This window comes from Callithrix jacchus, chromosome 5 (genome assembly GCF_049354715.1).
Source record: "Callithrix jacchus isolate 240 chromosome 5, calJac240_pri, whole genome shotgun sequence".
In the NCBI taxonomy this organism is placed as follows: Eukaryota; Metazoa; Chordata; class Mammalia; order Primates; family Cebidae; genus Callithrix; species Callithrix jacchus.
The window spans coordinates 40377846-40392498 of NC_133506.1; the positions used below are offsets into that span (position 1 = coordinate 40377846).

Here is a 14653-nt window from a genome sequence, read left to right on the forward strand (position 1 = left end):
TCCTGGTGCCTGAAAATTCATTCAGAACACTCTGCCAGGCCACATTTTAGGATATGAAAATACCAGATCTCAGTGTGACTTGGGTGAAGGGCTCAAGACCTATGTATTTTGAAAGATAGCTGCTCTGGTATAGTTATATTGGCAAAAGGAGAGCCAAGAACAGCCATGGGGGAAATACATTTGTTTCAAGAGAGGGCAGTGGCATAATGGTAATGAAGAACAAAGGAAAGTGAATCACAAAAGATACACTTTGGTCCTTAAGCCTAGGAGGCAGGTAAATATTTCTGGATCAGTTAGTGGAATATAGTATTTCTCTGGTGCTTTAAGCTTGCTGTTCTGAACTTCTTACTTTTGTTCAGCAAGAAAATGGAGATACATTTTAAAATACCAATTTAAGTGGATCTATAAAGAAAAAGCAGATGATTCTTTTCAAATATTTATGCTCTAGAAATATCAACTTGGAATCAGTATTTGTTAAAAATGAATATTTAATGCCAACCAAGAAGCATTTCTTAGGTAGGCACTATGTGTCATTAATACGTAGAGTACAAAAACCAAATGAAATGTTCACTGCTATCAGGAACTTATAGATTAAAAGGGAAAGATGACATTTGTCATTATTATCTAATACTTACGGCATGTGTACAGTACTAATTGTTCTTTCTAATTCCTTATGTATAGATCATTACCCTAGGTGCTTCAAATAATAGTATTTGATAATGGTGCAACTTAGTAGAAAGGACCTCTACATATGAAGGTAATGAAATACTAAGACAAATGCTAGGTAAGTGGTACAGAAAAGTGTTAAAGAATTTGTGAAAAGGAAGGCAAGGACTCAGATACGCAGGAAGGCTGGGGAAGAATGTTAAAGGCAGGTGCCAAGTCAGAAGGGTAGCTGCATGTTTTCAGTATTCGGTTGGCTGAAGCAGATGTGGGTGTTAACTGGATTTTGGAAAACCTTGAATTCCAAAGTAAGGAGTTTGATTCTGAAGACACTCTGACTAGGAAAGTGATAAAATGGAGTTTCAAAAGACTGTGAAAGGTGAGACCAATTAGGAAATCTTGCAAGAAACAAGATGTGAACCATTCTCATCTGTGAACTTTTAAAAATCTTTTTTAGATGTTCTGCCTCTATTGCTCGTTAGTAACCCTTTAAATTTTGGATTTAGATCGCTTTGAATTGATATATTTCAGTTCACCAGAATTAAAACAGCTAGAGCACCACTGCCCAGAAATTAAGTCAATTTATATAGAGGCAATTACCAAAAATGCTTAACTGGAAGAGTTATTCTGGGCTCCAGGAAACCTTATAACTTATGATTCCAGCAATTCTTAGTGGTTTCAAAGGACATTTAAAGGAATATTTATGGCCATACACAGCTGCTTGGATAATGACCAATGTAATTAAATGAGCTGATACATGCAAGGCACTTAGGTGCCTGGTAACAAAAACAAAATTAAAAACCACACACTTATAACAAATGTTAGAAAAAAGCAAACAAACCCTGTGATAAGAATTGCACATTAAGGCATATTATTCCAAGCCAGAGGAAAACATTTGCAGGATTACCAGAGTTTTTTTCCTGCAAATATTCATGCGTGAAACAGAAAAAAAGGTAGGCCCTGCCTTGGTCTCTAGTTTGCACAGAATTAATTACGATTTAAGAAGAAAAGATTCAGTGTAGGAATTAAGGAAATAGGAGGTTGACCATTGTGGTTTACTTAATGACAGTCTGGAAAATAAAGGCCTGAAATTGAAGGTCATAAAGTTAAGGTCTAGTAGATGGTCAATTCCAGTGGAACAGTGGGCTTCAGTCTTCGGTCAAGCTCCTTCCCATGTTACTACCCAAGCATGTTTTAGTTCATATGAATCCTGAAATAAGAGCAAATAGTAAAGGAAGGGTGTCTTGTTGCTTAAAAAAAATGAGTTACTGACATATAATTTATACACCATACAATTTATTTACTTAAAGTGTGCAGTTTAATGATTTTTAGTTTATTCACAGAGTTGTGCAACCATCACCCCACAATCTAATTTTTAAAGTTCTACTTTTTTTTTTCTTTTTCTAATTTGGAAATTAGAAAAAGAAAGGATCTTGCTCTGTTACCCAAGCTGAAGTGCAGTGGCATGATCATAGCTTACTGCAGTCTTGAACTGGGCTCAAGTGATCCTTCTGTCTCAGCCTCCTGAATAGTTGGGACTACAGGTGTGCACCACTATGCCCTGCTAATTAAAAAAAGTTTTTTTTGTAGAGACAGTGTCTCACTATGTTGCTCAGGCTAGTCTTGAACTCCTGGCCTCAAGCCATCCTCCTTCTTTTGCCACCTGAAGTGCTGGTATTATAGGCATGAGCCACCATGCCTGGCCGCTATTTTTAAATTGAGATATAATCTATATGTCATAAAATTTGCCATTTTAAAGCATAGAATTCAGTGGCTTTTGGGGATGCTAACAAGGTGTTGCAACTTTAAGCACTATTGAATTCCAGACATTTTTATCATCCCCTCAAAAAACTTTTAATCCTGTTAGTAGTCGCTCTTCATTCTCCTCTCACCCCCAGGCAACCATTAATCTACTTTTTGTCTCTATAGATTTGCCTTTTTTGGACATTTTATGTAAATGGAATAATATAATATGTGGCCTTTTGTGAATGGCTTTCATTTTGCATAATATTTTTGAGGTTTATCCATGTTATATAGCATGTATCAATATTTCTTTTTGTTGCTGAATAATATTCCACTGTATGTATATACTGCGTTTTGTTTATCTGTTCATCAGCTGATGAACATTTGGGTTTTTTGGTTCCTTCTGCTTTTATGTAGCACTTTTCAAAGAAAAATAATTGGAAAATAGTCGCTTATGAATTCACTTCTTTGTCTGTAGACTTAGACAGATTGTTCATTTAGCTTGACAAATGCTGCTTACAAAGAAAAATAGGCCGGTCTTAGTATAGGAATTCATGCATTTCTTGCATCAGATAAAGGAATCAGAGCAAGACGTGGCTATTTTCAAGCCTTCATTTCTCTGTTCAGTCCATTCTTCCTGTAGCTTTAGGTTTCTTGTGTTATCATTGAACATTTTTATTTCTTGGTATGCATCTGAAAAATACGCTAGCTCAAGTTAAAACAAAAACCCATCAGCCAGCTGATGCCCTGGGGGACAGCATGGCCTTTAATCAGCTTGGAATGATTCTCTCTTATTCTTTTCAACCTGACAGGCTGCTGTCCAGCACACTTGATCATCTGTCTAGCCAAAGGGTGCTGAAAGAAAAGTTTCAAGATAAGGTTACTGGAAAAATTACATTTCCCCACTCTTTCTGCACTTAGCTTAATGGCAGTTCTAACCATGTCAAGAATCTTTATTTTGATTTCAGAGACTGTACAGTATGAGATGTAGCTCACTAAACTTAAAACCTGCCTTTTGGCATTCAAATCCCTTCCTTGTTGGTTACTAGCTTTGAAATCTCCTGCAAATTTCTCATTTGTAGAAGGAGCAAAATAACACATATCTTAAAAGATTCTTTGAGGATTAAGTGATTTAGTACATTTTCTGGCACTTGATAGATGCCTAGTAAGCGTAAGGCTTTTCCCCCCCTCTACTTTATATGGTGGTCATGTAGTTTGGATGAGACCATCATGTGAAAGCACCTAGTAGAAAGCCTGAAATTTAGAAGGTATTTAGCAAATATTAGTTGAATTCGAACCTAGGTTTCCAAAGAATAGAACTCTTTTTGTAGATTTAGGGGTGTGTGTGTGTGTGTGTGTGTGTGTCTGTCTGTGTGTATATGTGTGTGTGTGAGAGAGACTGAAACTGTATCAGTTAGCTTTTGGTGCATATCAAACCACCCTAAAGTTGAGTGGCTTAAATTAGCCATTTTATTTAATTTGATTCATGATTCTGTAGGTTGGCGATTAGGTTAAACTCAGGTAGGCAGGCAGTTCTGGTCTGGGATGGTTAGCTCTGCTCTGTGGTCAGCTGATGCAATAACAGCTGGGGATGGCTGATTTATTTCTTGAGACATTTGTTGACTTGGGCCTCTTCACATAGTATTTCACCATCTAACTGGCTCGATCAGGTTTATTTACATTATACTAAAATGTACAAGAAGTTTTTTCTTTTTGAGACAGGGTCTTGCTCTGTTACCCAGACTGGAGGGCAGTTGTCTGATCATAACTAACTGCAACCTTGACCTCCTGGGCTCAGGTGATCCTCCTGACTCAGCCTCGCAAATATTTGAGACCACAGGTGCATGCCACCACACCTGGTTAATTTTTAAAAAATATATATTATTTGTAGAGACCAGGTCTTGCTTTATTGCCCAGGCTGGTCTCCAGCTCCTGGGCTCAAGCAATCTCCCCATCTTGGCCTCCAAAATGCTGGGATTATAAGCATGAGCCGCCATGCCCAGCCTACACAAGAATTTTAAAGTCTCTTCTTGCTATACATTTGCTATTGTCTCAATGACCAAAGCAAGTTAGATAGCCAGGTCCAGAGTCATCGTGAGAGGGCATAAGGTCAGGACGAAGATACCAGGAGGAAATGTTGTGGTCATTTTACAAAAAAATTTATCTTAGATACTAATTATGATAGGAATGCAAATCTGTTTACTGAGAATTATTATCATCTATAAAATCAGATTTAGAACAAGTGCTGCAGTTTAATGACAGCATTACTAAGAAAATATTGGTCACAATAGGAATCCTGTCTCCATATAAACTCAGTATGTCAGTGAAGCATTCTCACACATAAGGAAATAACCATTATGGTAGAGGCATTTGATTTCTGGAATCACTAAAACAAGGATCACTAACTATTTTTGAATGTCTGCTGTTTCTTGCCAGTTAAGGTGGCTTCCTGTATCAGTCAGTTTGATTTTTCAGTTTAGTTCCATAAAATGTTATTATCATCTACATCTCTAGATGATATCTTCATTACAGTTTGAGTCACCTCTTCCATCTGTTAAAACACCAGCTACAAAAAAATCCAAAGAATCGGAGATATTCTTGTCACTAAAATATTTGTTGAGTCTTAACAATTTTTCAGCTTGGTCTTTGCTTTATGCCCGTACACATCTAGTTGTAGCGTGTTTTAGATTAGAGGCATCCAGTATCATAATCCTACTAGAGATAAGAACTTCTTCTCGAATAGTTATTAATAATTGAGCATAAATATGTTTTCATATGCTACTGCCAAGTCATAAAATCATGGAATTTTCAAAGCTGCAAGGAACTTAAGATATAATCTGGTCCTCTTTTTGCAGATTGGTAACCTGTGGTTTTACCAAGATCATATAATCAGAACCAGAATCTAAATATTTGAACTGCAGGATAGGGATTTAATTTCCAATTTTTTTACTGTGGTAAAATATACATAACATAAAATTTGAGAAGAGGAATTTTTCCGTTCTTTTATCTCCAAAATCAACTTCAGCTTTTTGGCAATCTGATAAATGTAACATTTTAACTAATCATTTTGCTATGATTAAATTTCTAATACATATGTGCATTTTATTTGCAGCTTATATCTGAATATATGGTTAGATTAAAAACTTCTCTTTTTACAAAATTCACTATAGTTTTTGGAACTTCGAAATCTAATAAATGTCAAGTGTAATTAGGTCCTTGGTATTGATATCAGAAGGTAAAAGCAAATACGTTTTAGATAAACTTTCTTACTTGTGGATTTTCATTGTTGAAAGAGACAAAGAACAGTTGGTGTTTTAACTCCAAAAATTAAAAATTTCAAAGAGGGTTGGTAAGAAAGAAGAACTCAAATATGAGGAAAGCAGATGTTCTCACTTTTTCATCGGAACCGTGATAGAGTTAGACAAATGATTATATTCTCGCTTAACAGACATTTCTTTGATTTTTATGACATGGTTTAGAATTAGACCACAGAAATGTTATCTTTAGTGTTTCATCATCCCTGGTTTAAAGATTAATTTCTTAAGTCCACCTGTATTGCAACTGAAAGGAATTAATGAAGAACCGTAGAAGTCTATTGTTTTATTGTTGGATATAATACTTTTTTTTTTTAAAAAAAGAATGACGTCCTTATGGCTTTTGTAACAATTCCATTGGAGAAAAAGTTTTAAATTACCTGTTACTTCTGACCACAAGTCGCCATTTTTATTGATGAACTTAATTTAGTCATCTCTCTGTGCATATATAAAGTTGAATGGATGGTTAGATAAACAGACATGAAAGGACAGAAGTAATGAGAAGAGAAGGTTGTTGCATGATATACGCAGCTTACTCTCAAATTTTAAGTGTGTATTTCCTAAGAAAGAAGATATCCTCTTTTGTTTGTATTTCCTAAAAAGGAGATGTTCTTTTTTGTTCCCACAATAAAGTAGTCAAAGCGAGTTTTTTATTTCTTGAGACACTGTTTTACTCTGTGTTCCAGGCTGGAGTGCAGTTGCATGATCATGTCTCCCTACAGCCTTGACCTCCTGGGCTCAAGCAATCCTCCCAGCCTCCCAAGCAACTGGGACTACAGGCATGTACCATGCCTGGCTGATTCTTTTTATATTTAGTAGAGTCGAGGTCTCTGCCCAGGCTGGTCTCGAATTCCTGAGCTCAAGGGATCCTTCTCTTTTGGCCTCCCGAAGTGCTGGGATTACAGGTGTGAGCCACTGTGCCCGGCATCAATGGTAATTTTTCTAAGAAGAGTTTTCCCGTCTCTCCCAAACCTCCTTCACTTTGGATTATTGCTCTGATGTCTTACTGAGTGCATTCTTTTTGATGCTCAAAGTGTCCCAAAATTTACCAGTGAGAACCCTTCAAGGTGGCTTTTTCTTTTTTTCTCCACATGTAGATAGTATTTTAAAAGTTACATCGTATTTCATAGAGTGGATGAATTGTGATTTATTTTCTTTTTCATGTATATTTTTCTCATTATTCCAATTAGATAATGAGATTATCAAGGAAAGTCACCCTGCTGTATCATCCCCTCTTCCTACTTTAGTACCTATAGAGAATATTGTGTATGATAGATGCTAAATAAATATTTTTGCTTACTTCTCTTTTCATTCTAAATATTACAGGAGCTATTTGCTATAGGAGACCCCAAATGTATTATTTGCAGATTATCAGATTCATTGCATCACCCAAATCTTTTCATCTAGAAAAAGGGACCCCAGAGAAATTTCTGAATGTATTTTAGGGGGATCTTAACTACTCTGAAATTCCATGAGAATTTTTTGAGCAAGCAGTTGTACATTGTTCTATAGTTTCACTTGATTCTTGAAGGAGTCCTTTATCTAACAGAAATATACACTGATCCAGAGAAGATAGATCTATTCATTAAACTTATCTAAAATATTACAGTGTTTCTTTTCATTTTTCATTTTTCTTGGTTTTCAGGAAGGGATGAGACAATGCAGCCTGCCAAACCATCTTTTCTTGAATATTTTGAACAAAAAGAAAAGGAAAACCAGATCAACAGCTTTGGAAAGAGTGTACCTGGTCCACTGAAAAATTCTTCAGATTGGAAAGTACCACAGGATGGAGACTATGAGTTTGTAAGTCATGTTGGAAGCAAATGGTTATGTCTTCAGGGGAAGTTACTTGAAATATCACACATCCGATTATGTCATTTCACTGAAAGTGCCCAAGCATTTTCTTGTGCATTTTGAGTCTCCTAACCATCTCTGACAGTGTCTCCTGAACTGAAGGACAATATTTGACTAGCATTTGAGCAGTTCTCTGGTCCCTGATTAGTGGCATCTTTTTCTCTTTCAAAATCCTTATTCACTTTTTCTTTTTGTCCAGTTTGAAATTGTTCATGGTAAGAGAAGTATTCAATCATCAAATGAAATTGCAACTGTCTTTAATAGTTTATTGGAGATTTAAATTTTATATGTAAGAATTAGATTAGAGGGCGGCTGACACTGTTTTGTGGCATCCTTGTTGTTTTGCTAACTATTCTCCTAATTTTAGCCATGCTGAAAGGATTATTCTCAATTTTTTCATAGAATGAATATATGATTATTCCAGTTTCATGTGAAAAACTGGATGTGTTTTCCTTTCTCTTCTCTGGAACATTTTCCCTTAACCATAGATGCTTATTAATGTTCACAGGAATTTACGGGGTAGAGCAGTAAAAATTTGGGGAAAAAGTAAGCTAAGGAGTCTGCATTATCTTCTTGAATATTACTAGAAAAGATTTCTCTCTTCAGGAACTTTTTACTTTTACATTCTTAAATTCTGAAGTTTGCTCTTCAGCTATCATAATTCTGTTGTTTATAAAAGAGCTTAGATTGAGCATTGGGCTTGAACTCTGGGAGGCCTTTCTAGTTCTGGCTTTCCACTATTCTACTGACTGGCCTAGAAGAAATGATGCCATTCTTCCATAACTTACTTTCTACTTTTGTAAAATGGCAAGAATGTCATAGTTTATACAACTAATGATAGAGATCCTTTGAGACCAGAATAACTCATCTGAGGTAAATTAACTGATGAGTCACTGAACCCATGCTAGAACTCAGGTTCATTTGTTTTATTACCTGTTTGTTTATTTACTTACTTATCCAGTGTTTTTTTTTTTTAGTAGCATGTGTTTGACACTATTCTAGGGATGTAGTCATGAACAGAAAAGCCAAAAACCTATCCCTCATGGAGGTTTCATTCTAGGTGAAGGAAAATAAGTATGTAGTGTGTCAAATAGTGGTAAGTATTGTAAAAAATATAAAGCAAAAGGGAAGTTGGGGGGAGAGAGGGAGAGAGTGCCAGTGTGTGTGTAGCTTTTTAAAATAGAGTAGTCAAGGAAGTTCTCATTGGTAAGAAGATGAGGATGTTAACTATGTGAATATCCAGAGGAGAGGTTTTTTAGGCAGCAGGAATAGCAGATGCAAAGATCCTGAGTCAGGGACTTAGTTGGTGTGTTTTACAGAACAATGAAGAAACAGCATGTTTTGGAATGGCATCAATAGGATGTGCAGCAGGAATTGATATCAGAGATATAATGGAGAGCAAGATAATGTAGGGCTTTTTGTGTAATAAAAAGGACTTTAGCTTTTACTCTGAGTGGAATGAAAGACCACTGGCAAGAGGTGACTTGATTCTATTCATGTTTTAGAAGTATTATTCTACTTGTTATATTAATACATTATAGGAGAACTGTAGAGTTTCTGAACACAAGTGCAGTGTTTTTATTTACTATACAAACATGGCCAAATATGGGGCACATCTGCTACTATTTTCCTCTTCTAGGAGTTTGGCACCCATCCTTTCCACTGAATCAGAGTTCAGCTTCAGAATCCTTCTTAACACAGTGCACCAGGCTGCCATTGCTAATCATAGTAGACTTATGAAATCTGAATTATTGTGTGTATATTTCTTGTTGCCTGTATGGTTGTTTCTAACATGTTTATAAGGACTGATTTCTCAGTTTAGCCAGTCTTCAGGCAAAGATGTTTAACCACTGGGTACCAAATCACATCATTATTGTGATAGAATGCTTAAGAATCCTCAAATCTATAGTACTTCTAAGTCTAGTTTCCTTTTTAAAATATGGTTATAGAAGTTAGTGATTTCAAAAACCCGTCACTTTAATCCTTTTTAAATTTAAAAAATCTTGTTTATGATATTATTAGGGTACATGTAATATTTTAGTACCTGTTCATAATGTGTAGTGATGAAATCGGAGCAATTGGGATATCTATTACCTCAAACACTTATCTTTTCTTTGTGTTGGGAACATCGTAAATCTTCTCTGCAGCTGTTTTGAAGTATACAATAAATTATTAACTATAATTTTTCTCCTATAGTATTGGATACTAGAACTTATTCCTTTACTCTGACTATATTTTTGTACCTCTTAACTAGCTTCTCTTCACCCCCCTTTGACCTCTTTTCCAGCCACTAATAACTGTCATTTTACTCTGTCTTCATAGGATCCACTTTTTTAGCTCCCATGTGAGTGAGAACATCTGATATTTGTCTTTCTGTCTCTGGCTTATTTTAGCTAACATAATGATCTCCAGTAATATTTATGTTGCAATAAAAGAAGCAACAACATTTCTTTCTCTTTTCTGGCTGGATAATATTCCATCGTGTATATGCCACATCTTCTTTGTCCGTTTATCCATTGATGGACACTTAGATTGATTGCATATCTTGGCTATTGTGAATAGTGTTGAAATAGTTGTGAGAGTTTAGATATTTCATTGATATATTGATTTCCGTTCTTTTGGATATATGCCAAGCAGTGGGATTGCTGGATCATTTGGTAGATCTATTTTAGTTTTTTGAGGAACCTCCATACTGTTTTTTATAATGGTTTTATTACTTTACATTCCCACCAGTGGTATATGAACATTCCCCTTTGTCCACATCTTCACCAGCATTTGTTATTTCCTGTCTTACTGATAATAGCCATTCCAACTAGGATGAGATGATAGCTCTCTCTTTTTTTTTTTTTTAAGAGACAGGGTCTTGCTTATTCTTCCATGCTGGAGTGCAACGGTGTGATTATAGCTCACTGCAACTTCAAACTCTTGGCCTCTAGCAATCCTCCCACCTCAACCAGTAGCTAGGACTACTGGTATGCACCCCTTGCCTGGCTAATTTTTAATTTTTTTCTAAAGATGGCATCTGGAAATGTTGCCCCAGCTCATCTGAAACTCCTGGACTCAAGTGATCCTTCTGCCTGGGCTTCCCAGAATGCCAGGATTACAGATGTGAGCCACTGTACCTGGCTCTTTCATTGTGGTTTCAATTTGCATTTTCCTAATGATTAATGATGTTGAGCATTTTTTCATATACCTGTTGCCCATTTGTATGTCTTCTTTTGAGAAATGTGTCTTCAGGCCTTTTGACCAACTTTAATTCTAATTATTCTTGGATCAGTAATTCCAACATGTAAAGAATTCATTTCTCTTTGCCACAGTTTTCTCATACTAAGATCATTGGCAGAAAACTTGTTTTGGTGGGCAAGCTGCTTATATAGAGGAGCTTTAGTACGTCTTTAGAGAGAGTGCTTTTTATTTTGGAAGCAGGATATTTGAAAGGTTTTGATGTTTGGTACATTTGATTAAGTTAGAAAGAAAGAGTGTACCAATAAACTGCAATAGGGGGAAGGCGAGAGAGAGACTAGAAACAGAATATGGTGGCTTGACCATAGATTATTATTTATAATTTTATATCATTACATTTGAAAACTTAGATAAATAGATATTTAAACATTATGCCATATTTACTTCCCATGTGGAAGTGTAAATGCTGAAAAATATGCAAGATATTTTTGAACAAGAAGAACAGGTTGATCTGATTCTTCCAGAGATCAAAACATACCGCAAAACCACAATAATGAAAGCATTGTGATATTGGCATAAAAATAGAACATAGGCCAGGTGTGGTGTGGTTCACACCTATAATCCCAGCACTTTGGGAGGCTGAAGGTGGGAAGATCACTTGAGCCCAGGAATTTGAGACCAGCCTAAGTACTGTAGTGAGATCCTGGTCTCTTAAAAAAAAAAAAATTTAGCTGGGCTTAGTGGTACATGCCTATAATCCCAGCTACTTGAGAGGCTGAGGTGGGAGGATCTCTTGAGCCCAGGTGTTCAAGGCTGCAGTGAGCTAGGATTGCACCACTGCATTCTACCCTGAATGACAGAGTGAGACCATATATCTTAAAAAATAAAAATTGCCGGCATGGTGGCTCATGCCTGTAATCCTAGCACTTTGGGAGGCTGAGGCGAGTGGATCACCTGAGATTGGGAGTTCTAGACCAGCCTCACCAACATGGCGAAACCCCGTCTTTAAAAAAAAAAAAATCAATGTTACAGAGATTGAGAACATACCCATGTATGTATGTGTGTATGTGTGTGTGTGTGTATTATGTACATTAAAAAATATATATATACCTTTGTTGGATGCACAGTTTGTATTACATATGAGTGTATTATATACTAATGATAAAATACAAAATAATGCAAACTGTAAAATTTGTGTAAATTGAAAAAACAAATCATGCTACCATTTCTGTGTATTTGCACACATACAGCTGCATAGATAGCTGTTTTTATATATAGAGAGAATATATTACTATATTAACATATTACCTGTTTAAGTTAAAAGAAATAAATAGAGTGGGATAAGTTTTTAAACTTTCTATTGAGTTTCTTCCTGGTTTTAGTCTAAATAAAGTTAACCAGGACTTACACAGATTAAGAGAACCGTAATACTTTTCAGTCAGTTATCAGCTTTACAGGTGTTGACCATTAGCTTTCAGTATCCTTTGGTTTTGGAATAAATTTCCTATCTACTCAAATAAAGTTGCTTTCAGATTTCTTATGACTTCTGTAAAAAGAGTTGATAGTAACTGGCCCTCACACATTAATTCAATCTATATTTATTGAGATTCTCTGTGTATACTATGTGTGAATAGGTAAGACTGCAAGATCTTTTACAGCCTTCACTTTATCTTCCTCATCTTTGTATTCCTAACACCTAGCAATTGCCTGACTTAAAGTTAGCATGCTATTTTAAATTAAACTCAGACATAGTCTCTGAATTAATTCATTATTTAATTTGACTACTAGTTGAATTAAACTCAAATATAGTCACTACCCTTAGAGAGTTTGTGATGTAGCAGAAAAATAATCAAATGATTTTAATACATTGTAGTAATGATAGCTTACATTTATTGAACATTTGCTATGTGCCAGGCATTATATATGTTACCTCAGTTCTCAGAGCCATCCCATGAGATAGGAATGTTGTTATTGCCATTTTATGGGTAAGAAAACTGAGGCTTAATAGGAAGAATAAGTTCAAGAGATCTATTTTACAGCATGGTAGCTAGTTAATCAACAATGTATTGTATTATGAAAATCACTGCAAGAATAGATTTTAAGTGTTCTTACCACAGGGAAGTTGTAAGTATATGAGGTAGTACACATGTCAATTAGCTCGACTGAGCCATTTCACAGTGTATATACATACATTATATCTTTATGGTGTTTACTTTATGAGGTTTCAGTTACTGCAGTCTGAAAATATTAGATAGAAAATTCTAGAACTAAACAGTTCCTAAGTTTTTAAGTTGCATGCCATTCTGAGTAACATGATGAAATCTTGTGCCATTGTGCATCCTCCTGCCTGGGACGTGAATCATCCCTTTGTCCAGCATATCTGTGCAGTACACGGTACCCACTCCTAGTCACTTAGGAGTCAATTTGGTATCAGATCACCTGTTGAGGTATAACAGTGCTTGTATTCAGGGAACCTTTATTTTGCTTAATAATTGTCCCCAGAGTGCAAGAGTAGTGATTCTGGCTGTTCCAGCTTGCCAAAGAGAAAATGTAAACTGCTTCTTTTAAGGGAAAAGATGAAAGTTCTTGGCCAAAACTAAGGGGAAAAAACCCCATATCGTGAGGTTGCTAAGATCTATGGTAAGAACAAATCTTCCAACCATGAAATTGTGAAGATATATGAATCTTCCATCTGTGAATTGTTGTTGTAATTGTTCTGTTTTGTTATTATTGTTAATCTCTTAACTGTACCTACTTTATAAGTTAAACTTAATTACAGGTATTATCGTATGGGGAAAAAAACAATGTATAGCGTTCCGGTACCATCCACAGTTTCAGGTATCCACTAGGGTTTTCAGAATGTATCCCCTGTGGATAAGAGAGGGACTACTGTGTTTCAAAACATCATGTTGTATACAATAAATATGTACAATCTGTATTTGTCAATTAAAAAAAACCCCTGAGACTAAAAGGGGTTGGTTGACTACGGTTATACAGATGGTTAGTGGCACAGTGAGTATTTTAACCAAAGCAGTTTTGCTCCAGAGCCCATCCTCTTAACAATCTGTACTGTGTGGCATTTTTCTAGGCTATTTTGGTAAATTCTGTCTATAAAGTACATAAAGAAGGGGCTGTAGGAGCCCAGAAGACAGAGCAAGAACTCCAGGGAAGGCACCAGGAAGTCTCATTGGAAGTGTATTTTGAAAGATGAAGTGTGTCTGTGGAGATACTGAGGAATGTGGCATGGGGCCAGGAAGTACTGAGTAATTGAGCTGAGCATTACCAGTGTGGATGTGTGCTAAAGGGAAGGAAGGGACTGAAGAAGAGAACTTCAGGTGAAGTAGACCAATGTACCCTTTTAGATTTTTCCTTGGTATGTCAGAGAAATTAGAAACAATGTCCTAATGCAGCACAGAGAGCTAATATTTATCTGAAGTTGTGTGATAATGGGTCCACCAGGATATAAAACCACCAAACTGTTAATTCAGAATTAATTTGATGAAAGTAACAGAACCTGAACAAAATTGATTGTTTGAATTCCCTGGATAATTATAAGCCATTCAGATAGCTTTTTGTGGTAGGGAAGGATAAATTTTAGCCCTGAGTTTTTCCCAGGAGGCTGATAACAACCTGTGATTCCATGAAACTTTATCTTAACCATTCTCTCCTAGATCAGGGCTCCAAATCTGATTGTAAGTTGAGATTTCTTTGGGTTTTTATAAAGAAGCTTTACTGAATTTTCAGAACATAGTCAGTTACTCATTTATTATTAGGTTGTACTTTTTGCTTTTGGCTATACACGCTAGAAATCAAACACTTGCTAGGAGGTAAGAATTATTACTACCTTATTTATAATTTTAAATCTTGATTGATATGGTAGAAGAGATGCTTTTTTT

The 14653-nt window shown here is 35.8% G+C and overlaps 1 protein-coding gene across 3 annotated transcripts in view; it reads left to right on the forward strand.

Moving 5' to 3' along the window:
* STK4 (serine/threonine kinase 4) overlaps positions 1-14653 on the forward strand; it is a 106871-nt gene that overhangs the window by 53955 nt on the left and 38263 nt on the right. For all 3 annotated transcript variants that reach the window (XM_078371748.1, XM_002747585.7, XM_035298693.3), the window contains exon 10: positions 7366-7523. In XM_078371748.1, the coding sequence (XP_078227874.1) occupies positions 7366-7523 (158 nt within the window). The remainder of the gene's footprint in view (positions 1-7365; positions 7524-14653) is intronic.